The sequence below is a fragment of the Hylobates moloch genome, unplaced genomic scaffold (genome assembly GCF_009828535.3).
Source record: "Hylobates moloch isolate HMO894 unplaced genomic scaffold, HMol_V3 SCAFFOLD_13, whole genome shotgun sequence".
Lineage (NCBI taxonomy): Eukaryota > Metazoa > Chordata > Mammalia > Primates > Hylobatidae > Hylobates > Hylobates moloch.
In genome coordinates this window covers 62,594,246-62,616,778 of record NW_026652288.1, presented here as the reverse complement: position 1 = coordinate 62,616,778, position 22,533 = coordinate 62,594,246, and the positions used below count along the sequence as shown (strand labels likewise).

Below are 22,533 nucleotides of genomic sequence, written 5' to 3'. Positions count from 1 at the left end.
ACAAAGGAGTGAAAACAGGAATTTATAGAATTTGAATGCAATCAGTTTCAGAGAACATGAATTATTCCCTGGTTTCATGAGGGTTACTATCGATGTTAAAAGCAGGACATAAAATTTTCTTTAAAAATACTGCCAGAGAACAAGTCAGCCTCAGGGAAAGGAAAAATGTGACTTAATATTTCAGAATAAATTGAAAATTTATGAAAAACTTGTCAGCATCCCAACACTTTTATAGTAAATACTTTAAGCTGAATAAAAATGAACAACTAAACTATAATAAAAGTAAGAAAAGGCTTATTTGTTAGTGACAAGGAAATCTGTATTTAAATCTAACAAGTAATAAAAGGGGAAGGAATACTGCACTATTCTGCAAAGTTTAAGTGTTCTGATGGCCAAGCAGTGTTTTTTTCAAATCTTTTTCTGGAGTTGTTAGAACTTCATCTCTGCTTGATCTGACACCCTTCAACCATGAAGTGGACATCCTGGGAGCAAAATGCTCTGACCAACCCTGGGGCCCAGCTTTCACAGAGCCTAAGCCCATCATGGGAGTCCAAGCTAGCTAACTGCAGATGGGCATGCCGACAAAACTGCCCCCAAAAGACAGAGGCCTAGTGAGGATTCAGACAGCAAGCTCACAGAACCTTTTAAAAATTTCATATTGCCTTAGGTTCCAGAGCAAGGATGAGGAGGAGAGAAGGAGGAAGAGGCAAGAAGGGGAAGGGAAGAGGGGATGGATGAAGAAGAAGTTTGGAATATATTTTGTTCTTACTTAAAGGAGCACGTGACACCCTGTATCTTCTAAAGGGAACCAAAAGTTTAAAAATTCTAATTTTATGTATGCTTCCCTTATGGCAAATATTATATTTTACTTTGTATATGGTTTAACTATATATGTCTCTCCTGTTAAATTCCTGGAGTGAAGAAAGTATTTGGAATTTATTTTTGAAATGCCATAGTCTATATAACAATGGTCATATTTGTCTTTAATGTTTGTTGAGTTAATTAATTAATCAATCAATTAATCCATTCAGGTGCAGTCAGCTGATAGGTAACAAGCCACAGCTGCAGAACCTGTAGGTTGAATAATGTATTCAATATATTTCACTCTTCACACTGATCCAGCAATGAGAATATGTAGAAGAGTTGTTATGCTTTCTTCTTATTTTTATTACTTAACATAGTGGGATTTGTATAGCGTTCATGAATATAGCAAACATATTTCACATCTATTTATGAATGTCCAGAACCTAAAGTTCACACTCTACCAAATGCATGTGCTTTAACAATTGAATTTAACATTGCTTCCATCTTGTAGGTACATTCTATCCCCAACTCAGAAAAATATGTATTATTATTCATATAAATAAAACATTAGGACAGTATTTTGTTTTCAAATTAAGAGAGAAAGGTAGGTTTTCTGTGTTTTCCCTTGTTTAATAGAGTGCTTATTTCTGACACAAGACTCTCAGAAAAAGAAAAATTTTAACAATGAGGTTTTACAGTATGAATTGTTAGTTAATTGCATTTATACTCAAGTCAATTAAGTAGACTACCCTTATTTAAATGTTTTTACAAATAAAATTCTATCTTTAAAAGATTTTTTAAAAATCTATAAGCAAGAGTAAGCCAAATCACTCCTCTCAGAACTGTATAAAAATTTAGAAAACCTCTTGTCCAGGGCACTGAAGTTCACAAGTAAAAAAGCTAAGAGCCAAGGACATCAACTGACTTTACCAGATCAGAGAGTGAAATCATAACTGAAACATCACCAAAAATCACATAACCCTGAGAAAATATTGTCTAAATTGTACAAATCACCTATTTGAAGACAAACACACATAATGACATTAAAATTGAGCACTTCCATTTAATTATTGGTGTAAATCTGTAAATATTTATTGATTTGAAAACCATAATAATATTAGCTGAATTTTTTAATCTAGTGGATTTCCTGGGATTCTTTCCTGGCCAAAGTGTTCTGCACATAGTCTGGAATATATCTTAGACCCGTAAATTTCAGCCTGCTGTACCAAAAATAGCAGAGCCCCCAAGAAAGATTTATAGTACGTGAAAGAAGTGGTATATAAAATAGAAACACAGCACTGAAGTTACTGAATGCTGATTAGCTGTTGCCCTCAATTCCAAATATTTTTCAATCTCATTAACACACATGCTTGAAATTTAAAATAAAAGTCTAGGTATTACAAGCCATAAAAATAGTTAATAATTGTTAAAGAAAAAAATTTGGACCTGAACTTTTGCTTGTTTTTATTTATCCCCAATGAGGTTTATTTTCATTGTTCTTATATTTGTGTGGGTATCTCTTTTTTTCTAATACTCTTAACACACCAACTCCTGAGTGATTTTATTGATGCATGTTTACGAAATTTTATACATGTATTATTGTGACCAATTTAGCTTTCTAAAATTCACCTTCATAAAGATTTAAATACCACAAATATATTATACTTTACATAAGAATGAGCTTCCTTTTCACTCATATTTTATAAAATAATTATTACACATTTCTGAGAAATAAGTATATATGTGTTAAGTGTTTACCATGTAATTAATGGTTAAAAATAAATTACTAATTTAAGAATAAAATCCTCACCAACATAATTCTGGATGAAAGACCATCTACAGCGATATGAAATTTCCAAAAGAAAATTAAAATTTAGTTCATTGATTTTTCTGTCTATTAAACACTAAACAGTTTGCCCTATAAGTACTTTTCTGGATATTTGTACCTCCTATAAAATATAACTAAAGAGCTTTTTATTCTGACCCTGTAGATACCGACAAATACATTTACATGCATACTTATAATCTTATATTTTCAAGAACTGCTATTTACTGACAATATGCAGTGACACATGTGAGTTCTATTTTTATACACAGGTTCTTCCGGGAGGAGTTTTTAATTCAGTTAGTTAATTTCAAGGAAATTAGTTATGACAAATGAGATAATATTCAAGTCATTGGAATTTGCAGAGCATTGTTTCCACTTATATAAAAATTATCTAAATTTGGGTGGGTTTTTAAGTTTAATTCTAATTTCTCTTTGTTCTTTTTCCAGCAAATCACTTTAGTATCACCTGTGGAATTCCGTTATGAATGACATTTTTTTTTTTTTTTCACTTTCCAAGGAAGAGCCCAAGAGAGAATTCGCTTCACAATGACCCTGCTCTGCCCTGTATTTATTCGGCAATGATCCTCAGAAGAAGGATTTTGAAAATGCACTGGAACTAGAACCAAGAACGAATGTGATTTTGAAGACTTTATCGCTGCCTAAAATTCTATTTTAAGCTACTTATTATAATTCTTTTTTAAAACAAAAGAAAAACAAAGGAAAGTTGCTTTTGCTGTTACAAATGAAAGGCTGTGTTCCTGATGCCGAATTTCACTGTCCATTTCTTTTGGCCTTGTCGGTGTGGGGAGGGGCTGTTGTTGTTTCCTTTTTACTTAATAACAACAATAATAATATCAGATATTGGCTAAGGATCTGATCAAATGGAAGGGGTGATATGAACAAGATAAATACAGCTTTAGGAAGAAAATACCCCCTCGGCTGACAGCCCCTTGTGCTGGAATCTACAAGGAAATTGTAGCAATGCGGTTCCCACAAGAACAAATATTGGCACTTCCACTAGGAATCCCCCAAACCAAGTGGAAAGTGCGGAGCTCATACCTACAAAAGAGTGGACCCAAGGGGCAGACCTGGAGGGAGGAGGGTGAGAACTTAGTAACAATGCCTTAAGAAACCAAATCACTGTTTCTTATTGCATTTTACCTTTTCCTTAGAAAAAAAAAAAAAAAAAATATATATATATATATATATATATATATATATATATGTATCAGCTGCCAGCAGAATAGCTTGCGCTTTCTTTGCAACATTTCGTGCCTGATAATTAATGATGCCCACGCCGGGCGCCTGTGGCCTGGACTCGGGTTCCAGCCGCCGGCAGCCCCTGACGTCAGTGGCTGAGCTGCCTGCGTCAGGTCCCCAGCAGCCCCCGGGTGGCCTGGACTGGAGCTCCGGGGGAATGCGGGGAGGGAGTCCCGGGCAGGGTCGGATAAAACCTCAGAACTGGAGAAAGTGGCTTTCCTCGAACTCGCTCGAAAGTCCTGTCGCAGTTAGAATGGCAGCGTTTGCTGCTCTGGGGGACTCACAGCCACCGCAGACTGCGACAGAGTCTGGAGGCCCAAACCCAGTATACGCTCCTGGGGTAAAACGGAGTTGAAAGTTCTAGAAAAAAGGGCCAGGGAGAAACAGGGCAAGTCTATGAACAGTGAGTGCTTCCTTCCCTCCACTCTTATATGGGTCAGCGTAATACTGTTTTCCAATGGCTCCAAAAATGTGGACCTCAAACGAAATGGACCCACCGTTTCTACTTCAACTTGACACAACTTGGAAGTTGGGGATCCAGGAGAGTTTCTCATCCGTGAGCTGGTGCTGGTACCCGCCACTGAGGGAAAATGAACTAGACTTCACACTTAACTAACCACAGCCTTCCCTCTTTCCTTACTCTCCCACCCTCCTCCAACTTTTTCTTCTTTCTCCATTCTTCTCACCTTTTACAACCCTCCCACGCTGGGGAGTTATCAAGATTATGGAAAGGTTTGATTTTCCAAGGGGGACCTTGGCCTCTATCGTCCAGAAAAGTGTTTTCAATCCCCCGCAGTTGCCCATGTACTAAGAGTCGGGGGACCCGAGTTTGGGAAGCCATCGGCGCATGCTTGTGACTGAGTACAGAATTACGTCTGGAAAAAATCCTGCAGCTCTCATGGGCCCTATCCTCTCGGGATTTCTTCAACGTAGGCTGTTGGGGAATAATTTCTCTTCCCTAGAATCCTCAGAGTATCTTTTTTTCATGATAGTGGTTGTCTTTCTCGTTTAACTTTCCATCTTTTCATCTACAGCCGGAGGACAGGGGGGAGTGCAGGCAGAGACTCCTTGAATAAAGATTTGAGACCACAACTGATTTTTGTGCGTTTTCTTTTGGAATAAATTCGGGTCCCAGGAACCGCGCCTGCATGACTCCGCCAAAACCCGGCGGCAGAAAACAACACTCAGGTGCCGAAAATCGCCTCTGCCGCTGCGATCCGCACCCCAGGACAGCAGCTGAAGGAAGTCAGCCATTGGAGGGCTGAGGGGCTCAGAGCTAGAACACAATTTCGCTTCGCCCTCCCGCTTTCATCAGAGAGTGGCTGGGAACTCGAGCAGGAGTGAATTTCTCCCCTTCTCCAGTTGAAAGCAGTTAGCGGGCTCTGTTACTGGGGGAAAGAGAATAAAAGCATTCTGGGAATGCGCTTTTAAAACTTAGAACTTTAATGACAATTTAAGTAAAAGAATACCTAAGTAAAAGAACACCTTTCCCGAGCCGGTCAATAAATACCGCGTGAGCCGCCTCACCCGCCAAGCAAGTGGCCTCCCAGTCCTGGCCGCAGCGACGTCTCCAACTCCAGCCCCATCTGTGAGGCCGAAACGCTGCAGTTTCAGCCGCTGAGCGCCAGACCAGGGACTTAGTGGCCAGCCTGCCTTCCCTTTCTGAGCTCCAAAGTCTGGGAGTAAGTCGAACCAAATTAAATCGAGACGCATCCTTTCAAAAGGCTTTAAAAACCTGTGACTATCCCCTTTCCATGTGCCCCACTGCCTGGTGGATATAAATTGTCACACTCTAGTATCTCCAGCGAGTAAAACAGAAACACACACAGACACACACAGACACACACACACACACATATGAATCTCAAAAAAAGTATTGCCGTAACTGTGACACTGTCTTCACAGCCTTGACTGGTGTTAGGATTTCTCAGAACGGAATTCATTAAAAGGAGGTGATTAACCTTATTTATAAGCATTGCCTCAAAGTGGCAACTTAAAGGATTTTAGGAATTATTCAAAAAATGTTTCTGTTTTGTTGTTTTGCTTTGTTTTGTATGTTAGTTGTCGTTTTTATTTGGGGGGGTTTGTTTTGTTTTGCTTTTAAGGATCTAGGAAAGTGTCTTTTACCCGGTGTTCTTCGCTGCCCTTTTCAGGGAGCAATTGGGCTGCCTGACACTTGATTAAGCCTCGGGACTTAGAAAGATCATTTCCTCGAACACTAATTTGAGCGAAATCTGGATTGAGAGTGTAGGTTTACACGCCCAGCTCGAATGTCTAATGTATCAAATCCTCGTTAACGAACTGCCCGCTCCTTGGCCGTGTCAGCCAAAGGTCAGCCCCTTGCAACAGGGCACCGTGGTTCAAAAGCCCTCTTCCAGCGCCCTACCTCCCCCTCCCACCCCAAAATCCATCTTTCACTTTTCAATAATAAAGCGCACGGAGCTCCAACTAGAAACGCCACGGTTGTGTTTCTTTATTTACTTCTTTCTTCACATTAGTGACATGTAAACGACGTGACCTAAGGCAACTACTGAAAAATTAAGTTTATTTTTTCCACAGACAAGGAAGTGCAGTTAGTGGACAAGGTAATTGTGGAAGCATCCTCAAGAGGCACGTATATTTGAGAAGCTGTGACTCTTAGAAACCTTAACTTAAAATAGTAATAATAACAATTTCACAGCATTCAAATGGAAACCGCCCAGTAAACTTTGTTGAAGACCTTAGTGATTAGCAATTGCTTAGGGAAAGGGACAATTCTCTTCCCCCGCTGCCCCTTTCCCCTTTTAGAGACCAGCAGAAAGCTTATTCTTAAAAGATGGCTTTGGTGTCCACAGGGCCAAGAGGATCCAGAAGAGTGGGCCTGCACTCTTTTCGCTCCCGCCTCACTGGGGAGCCCCGCGACATTCCTGACTACCCTGGAGTGTACGGCGTATAAACGTATACACCCCAGCGGCAGAGGCCGAACTAGCGCGGCAGTTCCAAAACAGCCCAACTTCTCGGCGCGCGCCTCAGGCCACGCGCGCGCACGCTGTCTCGGGCCGCGTCCGCTAGTAAAGTGGCGGGGCGGGGTAGGGGAGGAACGCGACTTACCAGGTCTGGGATCTAGATTTCGGGCAAAGTTGGTAGTTGAGAGGCCAGCAGACAGATTCAGTCATACCGGAGACGGGCAATTTGGGGAGGGCTACGGCGCGAGTGGAGGGAAAGGAAAGCACCAGTGCGGTTTGGAGGTCCCCCTTCCCTTGGTCCATGCCCGCACTCCCGCCGCCGCCTCCACATACTAAGCTCGGCCTGGCCGGGAGAGTACCCAGAGCCCGCCTCGCCGCCATCGAGCCAGAGCCTCCGGCGCTCCCGGGCTCTGGCGCCGACCCCAGGGACGCCTGGGGGCGGGGAAGGGATGTCCCCACTCTCCAGCCCAGGAGAGGGTAACAGCGTTGCCGGCACGGACGCTAGCTGCCAAGCTGAGCAGCCGGACAAGTCCGCTGCGCCGGGCCGCTGGCTTGCAGACCCTGACCCGCTCCCGCCCCAGCCCCTCCCTTCCTCAAGCCCCTCGCCAAATGAAAAGGGTTCTTTGGGCCTTGGCCTTTTGGAGAAGACGCGAGAACCCACGCTGAGTTTGAGTTTTCTGTTCAGAACGAGGCCCACACAGGTCATCGTTAGCCTGGAGTCCGTAGAGTCTAGATAGCCCACTCCCCACAATACTCAAACACAAAGGGACCCAAATCACGAATGGGTTTCTTCTGGAGTGGTCCCTGTGGCTGGGGTTTGGAGGAACGAGGGTTTCTGCGCCCCTGACTAGACGCTGGGAGCCGTGGCTTCCGGGACCTAGGACAGAAGAACTCGAACCCTCATGCCCCTGACACTTTCCTCCTAGCCATGAGTAGTGAGGAGTGAGTGGCTTCTGCCAGGCCTCTGTGGGCCTAACACTCGGTGGCAGTGGGTGAGGGTCGTTGAGTCCGGCAAAGAGACATGGAGCAGACGCTCTTCAGCCATCCTTGCGTTATTGAGCTCGGAGACTCGGGAGTCTGGGTAGGAAAAAAGGCACTGTGCTGGCAGGGACATTTCCAAAGCCTCCCTCCCTGCGTCCTCAGGTTCCACGCTGAAGGCTTGGGGAGTGGTAGTTGTCAGGTGAAATGATACTGTGCTCCCCGTATTCCAGAACTGGCGCAGATGGAACTGGCCCTGGGATAGACTGCAGTGTGAGCCCGGCACTGACCTAGGCATCCTGTTCCCAGTGAGGGAAATGAAACGATAAGCTCCACAAAGTGGGTCTACCTGTTCAGTTGAAAGTAAAAATCTAGAGTAGGATCGGAATCCGTCGTCAACCACTTCAGATATTATGGGACCCAGGATTCTGACTAAAACACCCAGAGGCTGTAGATGTTAGTCGGTCAGAGGTTGGAGTGACCCAGGGACCCTCTGTTGCCCCTCCCCTTTGTTTACAAGCGTTGGCCACTCCACCTAGACAGATTATAGGCTCACTCTGGAAATGTCAGCGCATTGGCCACAAAATACCATGGAGATCCCCAAGGACGTCACTAGAGAGGAAAGCAATAATCCAGCGACTGAACCCAGGTGTCTCTCACCAAACCCTACCCTTTCTGGTCTCTAGGCCAGGGCAGTTCCTCCACCAGTCCTGACGTTTGCACTACCTAAGCACGTTTGGATTTAGCAGGACCATTTCAACTCCAAGACAGGCAAGCTGACTAGTAGTATTTGCAAAGGGTCAAGTGGAAACCGTAGAACAGTCCTTCAAGCAAATGGCTCCCAGTGTCTCAGATGGGGCGGTGGGAGGCTGGGGAAATGCCAGAGAGCAAGAGGAACTAGGAGAAAAAGAGTAGGAGAGAGAGGCGGAAAGACAAAGACAAGCCGGCACCCAGACTTGGATCTGGGCAAGGGATGAGGGAAGGGCCTAGGGAACCTCCCCCAAACCGCTGCCCGGTCACCTGGGGCCTGAGCTCTGACTAGGGGCAGGCTAAGTCTTCTCCGAGGGGCTAGGGATATGAGAACAGCCGCGGCGACAGCTCTGGCTTGAGAGGGGATAAGAGAAGAAGGCCTCCTTGGTGGACCCGGTGTAAACTGGAAGCCCAGCCACCCGATGCACTGGGGTGTGGCCGGCTGGGGCTGGAGCACCATGCAGCCCCCGGCCCTCGGCGAAGGAGAGGCCCTGACAGGCCCACTCAACTCGCCGTTCCAATGGCAGCAGCCCCAGGTTGCTCTAGCCTCTGCTGCCGGCTCCGCACTGTGAGCTCACTTAAACCAGTGCGGTTTGAAAACAAACACGTGCAGCTACCCCGCCGCACTATTTTGGGAGCCTAGCCAGCGACTTTCACAGGCCGGAGCCTCTGCTTGGTTCTCTTTCTAGCCCGCGAGGGCGGAGGAGTCTCATGCATATTTATCAGCACGTGGAACCTCGGGCCACAGGCCGCGCATGCGCACATCTCGCGCGGCCCGGCCAGAGCCTGCCGGTACGATTTGGAAAGCGCCCCGCCGGGCTGCGGGGTGGCGGGAGGGTCCCTCAAACGCTGACGACCCAGCCTTCGGTGGAGGTGTTGTGGGGAAGTCTCGCTGTTGCACCCCCTACACCCACCCCCGAAGACTGTTTCCATGTTTTCAATAAATCCACCAATGCAAAAATTTCCGTTTACGCACTCCATCCCACCCCTGTGCTTTCTCCACAACTTTCAGTTTTCTTAGTCAGAGGCTAGGATTTTCCCGGATGAACGGAAAATGTTTAAAAATGAATCGCGATGCGAGCTTCTCTCACCGTTTACGTTCCCGCTTACTGTAACTTCAAGAACATTGTTACACAAACGAAAAAGAGGTAAAATCACAATTTTTTAAAGTTTGCTAAGGTCGGACGGCTTGGGTTTGCTTGCTATTGTTGTTTTTAAAGATGTGATTCCAATATGCTTATACCCACGCTCAATAGTTGATTCTTGTGTGTGCTATAGGTGAAAATGTCACTGTGTAACTTTCACAACTGGTGGATTTTCCTGGATATGCTTACAGAGATGTCTCACAACAATCAGAGGCAGCCAAAGTGTTGTGGACAGTTGACACACAGTCAGTCTGTGGCATCTTCACTGCCAAATGATATTTCCACCCTAGATATCTAAACCCGATTTTTAAAAAACTCACCTTCAGTATATAACATCAATTGGAAACTTCATACTGTTTTAGTTCTTCACTCTAAAGTGGATATCAACTTTAGGAACTGATGACAGATCCCAGCTTCCACAGTAAAAATAGCCTCTGGTTTGGCCTGATGTGTTTCCTCTTGCTAAGGAAGAGACTCTGGAGCAAACCAGCCTTGCATAGATTTAGGGAGAACATTATTCATATTTTGCACCTATTACACCATTATACTTGCAATAAACTTTAAGGAAAAGGATTGAATGTGACATAAGAAGTTAACATTTTTTGTATTTCTTGCCCCAAAATAGTGGTTATCATTTTAAAAAAATTGCTGTATGCTTACCCATAATAATCTTACTTTCTATATCTAACTAGTTTAAATGGTACATATTACAGAGGATGGACAGGGTGGTTAAAAGCTGAAAGAGAGACTATCGTGGGTAACTTGTACCTTTAGCGGCTTGATGGCACAGACAAGATCAATCTTTCCATTGCCACACTATTTTCAATAATTCTAAAACAGTTGATATCAACTGTGACTATCTTTATGAGAATGCTTTTCCCCCCAAATATGAACACATAATTCTAAGAACTACACTTGATGCTACGAGGAAGCCAGAACTCTGTACCTAGAGAGGAGGAGATAAATTTTTAGTCAGTATTATAAGTAGGAAAAAGAAAAGAAATGTAAGTTGGGAATGTCTAAGAGCTCATGTCTTTATATCTAGTCCACAGCCAAGGGCACAAGTGCCTTAATTCTGAGTGTGCCAGACCACCTACAGTAACTCCTCATAACAGCTTAAACTAAATCTTCTCTTTAAGGTCCAGGGCCTTCTCCAACTCACCTCCTGAAAAGCAGTATGCCCAGGTAACAACTCCAACAGCACTGACTCGCAAGAGGTCCCAGACACTGATTTAATGTTGGCCTCAAAAAGAAAACTTCTGGAAGCTTTTGGGGCTAGGTGAGGTACTTGAGGGTATAATTCTCTGGCCAGCCCTTTAAAAGTTCTGAGAAAACTTCACTATAAAGGCATCTAAATGCCAGGCCCATCAGCAAAGAAGGTTAGTGCTACTTTCATTGTCAGAAAAAAAAAAAAAAAAAAAAAAAAAGATAAGCAGATGGGGCAATTGAAAGGTTACATCTTTCTTTTGGAGGTGGTTTGCTTTTTAAAGGTTAACTTGAATGCTTGACTGTAAAAAATCAAAATCATCAGCTGCAAATGCTTAAAGCAGTTGGGGGTAGCTTTTGAAGAAGAAAACAAAGGATCTGAAATGTTTGAAAATTACTTAGCCCCCATATAAATGGTGCTTGTATATTTATATGCTTGCTCTACAAATGCACACACACACATACCACAACTCATTTCTCTTCATTTCTCAAATATGATTGCTTGTACTCAGGCATTTTCTGTTGACACAACATAACTTTTTAATAACTTGTTAGCTGTTCTAATCATTTGATGGTATTCAGAATACAATGCAATTGCAAAATGAACCAGGACAGCATTCTGCCTAAGTCAGAATCTAAAGCTACACACAGGAAACAGCCATTTGCAGCATTTTCGGCTCCTGCTAAAGAGAGTCTAACAGTATATTTTGCTGTTCACATTTATGTATTTCAAAACCTAATAGCCCATGAAAAAAAAGTATGAAGAATACATCTCGAGAAGCAGATATTAAAGGTACCAGCAAAATAATAGACTACATTTAAGTTCGAAGCATTATTTTAAGCCACCTACATCATTAATGACTTTTTCTTTGTGATAGGTGTTGGGAAAGAGAATGCACAGGAGGGTTGGCTTAAATGTTGGCTTCTATTACGTTTATTTGCTATGAGTAAGATTATTCACAAATGCAAACACACTACTCTTCAAATGTTTTCTTAAAAATTATTTGGCCTTCAAAGTCTAAATAGATATTTGAAATATGGAGTCATTTTGAAGTAAACATTTACCCCTAAAATTTATCTTTAAAATATCCTACTTAAATAATATGTCATAGTGTGATATTTAATTATTACACTATGATATTAAAGCAAAAGGGGCATCAGATACATAACAAAAATTAGACACTTATAATTCCCAATTTGAGGTAAACTACATCTAGGAATAGTAATGTTCAAAGAAAAGATGAACTCATCATTTACTATCTTCTTAAATGCACCAGCAAAATTACAAAAGTACCACTATTATCATGTTTATCATTATCACACTCATATCAGGTTATCAGACAACCTGATCTCAATGAAAGTGGAAAGGATTATTAATTGCAGTTTTATCTTTTCTAGAGAGATTTCTTTATTCCTCTTTCTATTTTTAACTAATGTCTGGACCTAATGTCTGGAGTCACTTCAAATGCAACTCTGTTAATCAATTTCAAACTTCCAAACCAACTGGGGCTAGCTTTTGCTTCGCAAATTTTTGGAGCTAGCAGCAATTCCTGCTTAGGTATTCAACTTCCATAAATCTCACGAAACCTTGCAAGGTGGCGCTCTTTTCATGAAAAAGCCAATATTATTGTTATAATCAGAATAACATTTTTAAAAAAGTTAAACACCACCCTCCCCAGGGTCTGATGTGCTACAGTAAGTGCAGCAAAGTCCTTCCTCAGCAAATAAGACTTTGTTGACTAACAGTGACAAATATAAATAGCAAGAGATGAAAAGACAAGTCAACAAAGGATTCTTAAAGAAAATTGAACATTTTTATCTTGTAATTGGCCAATGCTATAATCTGAAAAATTAATTTCACTTTAAAATAGATGTATCTTAAGGGGTTATTATACTTTGTGGGGTTTTTCCTCTTGTTTTCTTTTTCAGAGTCAAATATGGCCTGTGGCTTCCTGAACACATATAGTATATTAAAGAATCAGGTCCATGGCCCTCCTTGCCCAGTGAGGTCAGTTTCTGTCGCCTGCTCTGCACCTCCACACCCTAGCAACTACAGCCAAGGGCCTGATTTGTGATCTCCGGCTACGTTGTCTGCCTAATGGGGCGATCATACAAGCTACAACCAGAGACAAAGAAGCCTGCGTTCCTACCAGCACAGCTAACTTCATGGAAGCAGCATAGCTTGCAAATCTATCAAACTAAACTGCAAGAAAGACAATCTGATTTAGAGAAAAGGCATTCTGCCACAGTCATTAAGCACAAGTAATTTAGATTTTTATATTGTCTCCTCATTTACAAATTTACTGTATCAACGCCAACCAATGGAACGAATTTCTTAAGTAAATGAGAAATAAATAAAAGAGATAGAAAGATAATCAAATTACTTAAAATAATCCTCTTCCCTAGACATATTTTTGAGAGAACTAATAACAGTGGCAAAATCATAGGAATAATAACATATCATAGGAAGTAATTAATTTAAATTAGCATCATGTTTGAAGAATATAAGTGAAACGCTTTATGGACATTTACTTTTGTACAAAGAAGGAAGGCCTGGAAATGCATGCATCGACATCCTGAAAATTAGTTATGGTCATAAATGGTTTAATTGAAGACAACAATTTAAAATATGATATTGTAAATCTGCAACTCAGTTTCAGCCCGGGTAATTTAATCTAGGGGGCAGCGGAATCCTCGGCTGCAAGTTCATTTGCAATGTTGCAGAGCGAGCCCCTGAGCTTCTGACAATTCGTCTACATTAATATTGATGTCGCCTGTGCAATCTATTTCTGTTATTTTTATGGTTGTTATTCTACATCTGCAAAGGTCATTTAAATTATACTGCGGCCGAAAATTTGTTTCATAAATTTTGATATAAATACTAATTACACTCTCTCGGAGAGTCAGCAGGGTAGCATTCATTTATCACGTTTATACGACCTGCAGTGACAGAAAGGGAAGGCAAGGGAGACTGGAGAGCTTTTCTGGAGACCCTTTAAGACTGGCAGAAGAGGCAGCAGGTTGCTGGTGGGTGAAGAAGAAATTCCTACCACAATCACTGAGATTTAAGAATCTTTAATAAGGTACGAAAGGTTACCAAACAGTTCTGGAAACTAAAGTGTACATACGAGTTCTTCTAGCCATAAATATTGAAGAGCTGTAACATGGATAAACCGGCCCTTTACATGCGGATAAATATGGAAACTAGGAATTATATACATTATGTGGTTGTATCTTTTGCCAAAAGTAACGGACAGTTATAGTTTATATCTTTTTTAATATCACTTTACATAAACAAATGGAACAGTTTGACACGCAGATCCAGGCTCGTACTATACGAATTCTTGACAGGACGTGAAACAACATTTTACCGCACTAAAGTACTTAGACTTTGGGACGAAATGTTTGCACTTTATACAAAAAAAGCACATTAATACCAATAATATTGGGTTAGGTCGACGTGGAGACTGTAATCGTACAAAGTAATTCACATTTTGGTACACATTTACTAGAACATTCTTGCCATTCAGTACAAACAGTTGGCTTTCGGCCGCCCACCCCTCCCCCTCCCCCCACCCATCCGGCCCCTCCCCCCTCCCCCAATGCAAAGACCACAACGCCACAATCCCACCCACCCGCTCCAACCGAGATATAACTATTTACAGAATTCAACAGTACAGTTTTAAGCTAATAATTCTGTATTTACAAGAAAACAAAGAAAAAAAGAAGCCGAAGCCCCAGAGAGCCCGTACCGATCCGACAAGAAACTGGCCCTCGGGGTTGGCGGCATTTGGTCAGGTGGCCTCCTGCCCCCGACCCCCTACCGCACCTTGGGTACCAAGCCTTTGCCAAAAAAAGAAAAATAATGAAAGCGAAAGGAAATTTTTAAAAGGTTGATGCTTCCTCTCTTACTCGTCCTGGGTTTATTGGCAGATTTTTTAAAAAGGATTGCGGGGTCTGTGTAGGGGGTTGTTTTGATTCGCAGGGTTCTTTCAGTAATGTTGTGTATACGTGTGTGATCAGTCTTTTAAAATAGGGTTTTGTTCGATGTTTTGTTTCTGATTTTAAACGTACCATTCGTTAAAATTGGAAGAGAGCGCGCTGTGGCCGGCTGTGTGGTGGACTGCGGAGGAGGAGGGCGATAAGGAGCTGGTGGTCGGGTTGTCTGTGGAGGGAGACACGATGGTGGGAGGCGTGGAGGATTCGTAGCCCGAGCTGGCGGCCGGCGAAGGCTGCGAGCCCTGCGAGGAGGATTCGTGGACCTGCAGGAATAAAGTCGCGTTTTTACGGACATAAAGAGCCAGTGCGGCGGCCGCCTAGAGGAGCGAAGGCCGCGAGTGCCCTTCCTCCTGGACCCCTTGGAGCCCCCTGAACACAGGCGAGGCCCAATCAGCCGGACTTTGGGCTTGGTTTCCCTGCACAGGCCTGCAGAAACCGTGCTTCTGGGAAAGTCAGCGTCCCCAAGACTCACAAAAGAAAAATAGGTCTGGGAAAAGGGAGCCTGGATTTGAGGCCAGAGACTGCACTGTCTTTCCCTGAACTTTGCTTGCCCATGTTTAGGTGAGCCAGAGCTCAGGCCTGGGCGCAGGAGTCCAACTCTTGAGTCTCACTGGCAGCTGCAAGGGCAGCAGCTTCCGCAGGGTGAACCCCCTGCAAAAGCCCTAGCTCTGGGCCAAATTCAGTGGTGGCCTTTGCTCATACTCGCCTCTTTTAACTTTTATTATTAAACCAAGAATTTAAAACGGCCTTGGGCACTCCCATCCCCTTTTCCAGGTCCTGCCCTACCCTCTCTGCCCAGCTCCACTGAGTGGAACATTTGCCTTCCCGCTTTCTCTGGCTCGCGCCACCGCCTGGCTACCACTCGCCGCCTGACCCCAAGCCGAGAGCAGAGAGAGCTCCTGCCTCAAAGGGGGCGACGAGAGCGCGGCGATTACCTTCATGTGTTTGCGCAGCGAACTGGGATGCGTGTAGGACTTGTCGCACATCTTGCAAAGATAGGGCTTGTCGCTCGTGTGCACGTGCATGTGCTTCTTGCGGTCGCTGCTGTTAGCGAAGCGCCGGTCACAGCCCTCAAACTCGCACTTGAAGGGCTTCTCCCCTGGTGCCAAAGTAGAATGAGAGGGGTCTAATTAGAAAAAAATGCCACGGCCGTTTTTCAAAAACTAAAAAAATGGAAAAAAATTAAAACAAAAAGCCAGCAGCCCAGGATTAGCACTTTGCAAGCTTAAAAACCCGGAACGTCAATAAATTCTTACATCTGCAGTGGAATTACAAATATCTTAACTCTATTGTAATCCCTAATACAATGGATCTACATTTTATTTTTATGTTTAAAAAAATTAGTAGTAGGAGGAGTCGGTTTTTAGCATCAAGTCTGGAAACTCATATTACCCAAAGCTACACACACGATTTCGGATTGCTTCCACTTGGCTCCCGGTTTCTAGTTTTCACGTTTGCAGCTTATTCTCCTGCCCTATTGCTTTTCTCTCCTCCCCCTGCCCCCTCCCCGACGCTCCGCATCCCCTCGTCGCCTCCTCCAACCCACCCCACTACCTACATACACTCACATTTTATAGCGTAATCTGGGCTAGAGAGAACTCAACGCCGCAATTTCTTCCCTGACTCGGGCGTTAAACCCGAAGTCCCAAGCATGGTTCTCAGATCTCACCCGGGAAAATCAGGATAGGAAAGGAGATCCAATTCCCGGCCTCTTGAGGGCAGGGGGCCCAGACTGTTTTGCCTGATGCCAGGCTACAACCCTGAGCTCGCGGGAACTTTTTTTTTTTTTTTTTAACTGTTCCCAACCTGTGTCTTGATTATTTTTAAAAGCCAAAGAGGGGAATCCGGTGCTTTGAAAACACCGTCATGGAGTCTAATAGACAAAGAGGTCTTCCTTGCCTTCCTCGGACTTTCTCCACCCCTCAAACCCGCTCTTAAAACCAGTCACTACTAAAACTGAACTCTTCAAATATGCATAAACCCCCAAAAGCCTCCTCAATCCCAAATTATTTCCTTTCCCCACTCTGTCTCAATTCTTTCTGTCTCTATTTTGTTTCTTTCTACGCCTTTAACCCGGCCTCCTCAATTTCCTCAGCTCTTTTCTCTGGCTAAGTCCTCAGTGAAGTGCACGGAGAGAGATGGTGGCAGCAAGCAAGCGTTTAGATTTGTCTGCAGCCTGAGCAGCTGGCGCCTCCGCGGCTGCCCGGAGCCAGCCACTTTCCCCAGCTTCGAAAGCACCAAGGTCTCCGCCAAACCAGGTTTGGCTTCCTGTTCTCCGATCTTTTTTGTTTCTCATTTAAAAAATCTATATCCCCAGCTCCTCCTCGTCCGCCCTCTGTGTGTGTGTGTGTGTGTGTGTGCGTGTGCGTGTGTGTGTGTGTGTTTCCATAATTTCACGCCCGAAACTAAAAATCAGCGCACACTTTTCCCTGCCTGCCTGCCGGAACCTGACGCCCGGAATCCGACCGAGGCTGCGTTTGTGCGACCTGGCCGCTGACTTTCGGTTTGGGTCCCAGGCCCAAATGGGAATGGATAGGGGTCCTACAGCTGTTTCCGTACCTGTGTGCGTCCTTTTGTGGATCTTTAAGTTCTCGGAGCGCGCGAAGACCTTGCCACAGCCAGGGAAGGGGCAGGGAAAGGGCTTCTCGCCCGTGTGCACGCGGATGTGGTTAACCAGTTTGTATTTGGCTTTGAAGGGCTTGCCCTCGCGCGGACACTCCTCCCAGAAGCAGATGTGATTACTCTGCTCCGGGCCACCTACGTGCTCCACGGTGACGTGCGTGACTAGCTCGTGCATGGTGCTGAAAGTTTTGTTGCACGACTTTTTGGGGTTGGCCAGCTGCTCGGGCTCGATCCACTTGCAGATGAGCTCTTGCTTGATGGGTTGGCGCATGTAGCGGAAGAAGGCGCCGGCTCCGTGATGCGCGGCCATGTTCACGTTCATGGGCCCGTAGCCGTGCAGCTGCGGCGCAGCATAGTGCTCGGAACGCGGGCTGGTCACCTGGCCGTACTGCTCCGGTCGCGGGTACATGTCCCCCGAGAAGCCGAGCCTCATCTGCCCGTTGACCACGTTAGGCGACGCGTGGCCGGCAGCCTGCTCGTGAAGCCCAGGGAAGAGGAGGTGGCCCGCGGCGTCCGTGTGGCCGTGTGGGCCCCCGAAGCCCCCGGCCGATGCAGCAAAGAGGCTGTGCTGTGCGCTGGCTGCCGCCGCCGCGTCGCCAAAACCCCGGTTGCGGAACAGAAAGTCCCGCGTGGAGTTGAAGGCTGCGCTGGAATAGGAGCCAACGTGGCCCGGGTGATGGTGATGGCCCAGGGCCGCAGCAGCCGCGTAGCCTGGTGCCTGCGACGTGAAGGCCGTCTGGCCGGCCGAAGCCAGCTCGTGCGAACTGGGGTTGAGCTTGAAGGCGCCCATGCCGTCGGCGAACGGGTTGATGCCCAGGCCCACGTCTCGTTCGGCCACGTCGCCCGCGGAGTGGTGGCGGGACGCGCCAAAGGTGGTCACGCCGATCGCTGGGTACTGGGGGCCGGCGTCCAGGAGCATCGTGGCTGCTCGGGGCGAGCCCCGGCCTCCCCCGCCCCCCCCACCCTCGCCAGCCGAGGAGGGAAAATCGGGAGGAGGAGGAGGAGGAACAAGAGGAGGAGGAAGAGGAGGAAGAAGAGGAGGAGGGAGGGGGAGTCGACCCACCTCGCGAAGTCCTAGCCTGCAGGCAACGGCGCCGCGCGCCCGGGCGCTGGCCGGGCCAAACGCAAAGTAGCCGGACGGCTGCGGGCCGCGAGTGAGGCAGGCTCCAGTGCCCGCCAGGCAGATCCTGCTGGCCCGGCTCGCACTTTCTCGCCGCTCAGTCTCTGCCGACAGGGCCGCGCGTCAAGGCTGCCCGGGGAAAAGCATGGAGCATCTCAGCCCCCCAAAAAAACTTCCTCCTGGATTTGTAGCATAGAGGAATGTGAGCGCCAGAGCCGCGACTGCTTCGCCCTCTCTCCGCCTCGCGCCGCGCGCCCCTCCTCACTTCTCCACTAGCCCCTCGCCCTTTCTTTTCTCTCTCTCCTTTCTCTCACGCTCGCCTCCTCGCTCCTTCACTCTCCTTTTTTCCCTCTCTGCTTTTTGCAAAAAAAAAAAAAAAAAAAAAAAAAGTGGGTGGGGGGAGAAGAAAGAAAGAAAAAGCCAAAGAAAAGGCGCAAATCATGCACAATATTATCTTTTGCGGTTTATCTTCCTGGGGAGAAACTTTCACCTCCTCAGCCGGGCGGTGAGCGCGAGACTGATAGCAGCAATCATTCCTGCAGATAAATGAATTGAAAGGACGACACCGTCCCCCCCTTGATGAATGGGAGCAGGGGGGAGGTGTCACGTGCCGCCGACGCTGGCGCCCATTGGTGCCTCCGCACTCCCCCCGCCCGCAGCCGCCGCGCCAACGGAGGGCGCGCCGAGGCGCCGCGCGCAGCTCATTGGCCCGCCCGCCTCATCAATCCCAGGTATTGTAAAGCGCTTGACATCCCCTTTTGACAAACCAGGGCTGCCAAGAGTAGCAACTTTTTTTTTTAGCCAAATTTTTTCCCTCTTCTCACGGAAATTTTTTTTTTTTTTTTTTTTTTTTTTGCTACTATTCCTTTTCCTTCTCACAGTCATACGCATTCCTCCTCCTCCCTTGCCCCCCCGCACCCCGGCGCGGCCCTTCCCGAAATCAACTCTTCGCTGAGCGATTAGAGACTTCGGACGTCTCCGGGTGCAGGAGGCGGGGATGGGGCTGGTAAACACAGCAAAGGCACTTCCAGAATGTCCCGATTCAGCAACTTTCTTTTCTTTCTTCCCCCTTCCCCCCTCCCTTCAAGGGCAGCAAAAGAGGCTTTTGTTATTTGCTCCTTTTGAAGTTTGTTTCCCTCTTGCTTGGTCCCCCTCCTGTTTATAATTTAAGATCTTGGGAGCACACGGGCACTATGCTCTCTTTACAAAAAATGTAATTTCTCTGTGTAACCGGTAGCCTCTGTATTTCTCGCTTTTATCTAATCAGACTTCCTGCACCACCGCACCCACCCCCCGAAAACACACACACACACACACACACACACACACACTCACACACACAGGTGAATGAAAGCGCTTAAGTTTCCAGGTTATTGAGGTTTGAATTTTTTAATGGCAAATTTGAAACATTGTTGCCAGTTTCCTTTACTTTTTCCCTCTCTTGCGTTATTTTTCTCTTTTCTGCCTTTCCGTTGTCTCCTTCGACTGCCCCCACTAACCCTGTCTCTCCTCACTCCTGTTCCCTATTTGGGCCCCTTTCATTCAGGTAAAACTGTAAATTTCCCAATGCGCCATTGTTCCCTTGGGCTGCCCAAAGCTCCCTAGAGATCCCCGAATACTTTTTTGGTATTTAAATCCCCAATAGATAGGACCAATGTAAATTTTGTGACATTCAAACCTTTTCTAGTTCACAAATCAGTCACCCTTGTCACAGTTATTGAAATTCCGCAACTCGCCACACCAGGACGGTGGAAAAAGCGGGCGCGGTCTTTGTTGCGGACCAGGCTTTTGATCGCCAGAGAAAATTTACTTACCTTCAGATGAGTGAGCAGAAAAAGAAATAACACTCCCTTTGATTTAGTTAGGAAAATGCAGACATTTGGATTCAGTGCAAACATACAACACTCGCTTGTTTTCGCGATGCGGCCCTCGATTAACCTGTCTTTGCCTAGCGCAAAGTCTATTCAACAACTGCGCGTAGTTTCTTTTTGTCCCTTCCACAAAGAGCCATTGACTATATATTAAAATGATTGTTGAAAGGTAGGGGAGTATGGTACTTAAAAGCAGGAAAAAAAAATCCCTGTGACTCAATCAATTAAGCCGAGCAACATTTATGCATTTCAAAAAATGCACGCGGATGCGGGGGGTTGTGGTGATGAAGGTTGCATTTCTCCGCAGCTCTGTTTAAAACCCAGCAGTCCTGGCCGAGGGTTTAGCTGAAGCGTCTGCATATTCATTAGGTCTAATTATTTTCTAGTAAGGAAAACACAAAAAGCCAAGAGTCGGAATCCTTCAATTTACCCTTTGTTTCTAACTTCATTTGGCTTCTTTGCAGCTGAATCAAAGCCCTAAACTCTTTTTCCAAACAAAGAAACCTCAACTCATCCTTTCATAGGCGGCCCGGTTAGGAAACTCACCGTGCCCCAGCGAGAGGAAAATGAAAATGAATATATTTTTTGCCCTGACGCCAGCGCTGACTGCACTGGCTGGAGGAAGGCAGGGTCAGCGTCCGCCGCTCCTCGCCTTTCTGGTTTTCTGGTCTTCTCACCGACTAGATTCTCGCTTGGGGCTGGCCGGCGGGACTGCCCTTTCCATGGGCTGTGCTTGCTCAAAAGTCGGCTTGGGTGTCTGGGATGATTTCCCGGTGCCTGAAGGGACCTGGCTGAGCATTTGTGCTTGCGCTAGGAAATATAAATTCGAGAAAAAAAATTAATTGTTCTGCTCCAATCAACAAGTCTGAGTCTAGCAGCCCAGCATTTCCCACCAACTTTGAGTGGAATGGAATGAGGAGTGGAGGTAAAGAAAGGGCTGAGGCATCTTTAAAAATTATTATACACTTGGTTAGAAAAAAAAAGATATATCGGAGGCACTAAGTCTTTTTACCTACAAGGGGAAGTTGGATCCTGCTTCCCCTGGAGTTGAGAAAACCTCATCTGCAAGGAGAAGTTTTCTCCAGAGGCTATATTCCTCTCACTAGGGAGAACCGATATTGAACCCACCTCGCCCGCCTTTCAGGAAACACACGCGGGCGCGCGCACACACACACACATACACACACACACACACAAAACAAGGGAGGGGACCTAAGGGGGGAAGGGTAGCTGTTGGGAGGGGGAGAGGGAAAATAATTCTTCAAAAAAGAAAAGTCAGTCTTCTCCTCTCCAGTCCTTGGAAATCCAACGGGGACGTTGACAAGAGGGTATTTTTAGGAAACACATCCAAATATACAGGGTAAGAGTGAATGTGAGAAAAAAAAAAGTTGTGGGTTGTAGAAGTTATCAAGTGGGATTTGCGGCGCTCTCTGCAGGAAACGCGAGCGGCTCCAGTTCAAAGCCACATGCACCAACGTGACATATAAGCCATTAAAATATCATCCTGACGGCTCATTTCTGCTTCATCATACATTCCCTAACTGCTTCCCGAAAGCTGGAAAAGGAGAAGTGAAGGATGACTGCCTCGCTGGAACCACAAAAGAGAGGCTTGGAGGGGTTTGTGGTCCCCTCTCAGCCACCCCGAAATGATGTGCAGAAATGAGGCGATCCTGGCAACAGGTGGAGTGGGGTAAGTGCCTGAGTCCAGGGGGCAGACAGATGAGACCTGTACCTCCAGTGACCGGGTAGCAAGTGCCCTCAAGGGGGCCACTGGCACCCAAACCCCAGTGGGGGAAGAAGCCCAGCCAGTCTTTCTGCCCCATCTCCTCCTTCACCCCACCCCCCTCCCCCAACCGTGGATACAGGCCCCACCCCACTGACACTAAGGGGAGGAGGGGGTTCCGCAAAGGGGCAACGCAGAGGATGAGTCCATCCCTTCTTCCTAGGAGGAGGCAAAAGGGGTACAAATGGGGCTCCCACTGGCACAGGAACCAGGAGCAGTTTG

At 45.9% G+C, this 22,533-nt stretch overlaps 1 protein-coding gene and 2 long non-coding RNA genes across 3 annotated transcripts in view; 1 reads left to right on the top strand and 2 right to left on the bottom strand.

The window, feature by feature from the left end:
* LOC116481116 (uncharacterized) overlaps positions 1–7,228 on the bottom strand; it is a 95,315-nt gene extending 88,087 nt beyond the window's left edge. Inside the window, exon 1 of the long non-coding RNA XR_004251422.2 lies at positions 6,983–7,228. This is a non-coding gene — a long non-coding RNA (uncharacterized LOC116481116). The remainder of the gene's footprint in view (positions 1–6,982) is intronic.
* A 485-nt stretch (positions 7,229–7,713) lies between these two features.
* On the top strand, positions 7,714–13,878 carry LOC131380988 (uncharacterized). Its single transcript, XR_009209353.1, has 3 exons — positions 7,714–7,918; positions 9,578–9,713; positions 12,846–13,878. It is a non-coding gene; the product is annotated as an uncharacterized LOC131380988 (long non-coding RNA).
* A 97-nt stretch (positions 13,879–13,975) lies between these two features.
* Positions 13,976–19,900, bottom strand: ZIC1 (Zic family member 1). The gene is made up of 3 exons (XM_032173796.2): positions 17,475–19,900; positions 15,851–16,014; positions 13,976–15,178 (listed from the first exon to the last, which is right to left on the bottom strand). Exons 1-3 carry the CDS (start codon positions 18,454–18,456, stop codon positions 14,981–14,983), a joined length of 1,344 nt encoding a protein of 447 aa, XP_032029687.1. The 5' UTR covers positions 18,457–19,900; the 3' UTR covers positions 13,976–14,980.
* Positions 19,901–22,533: the final 2,633 nt, after the last annotated feature.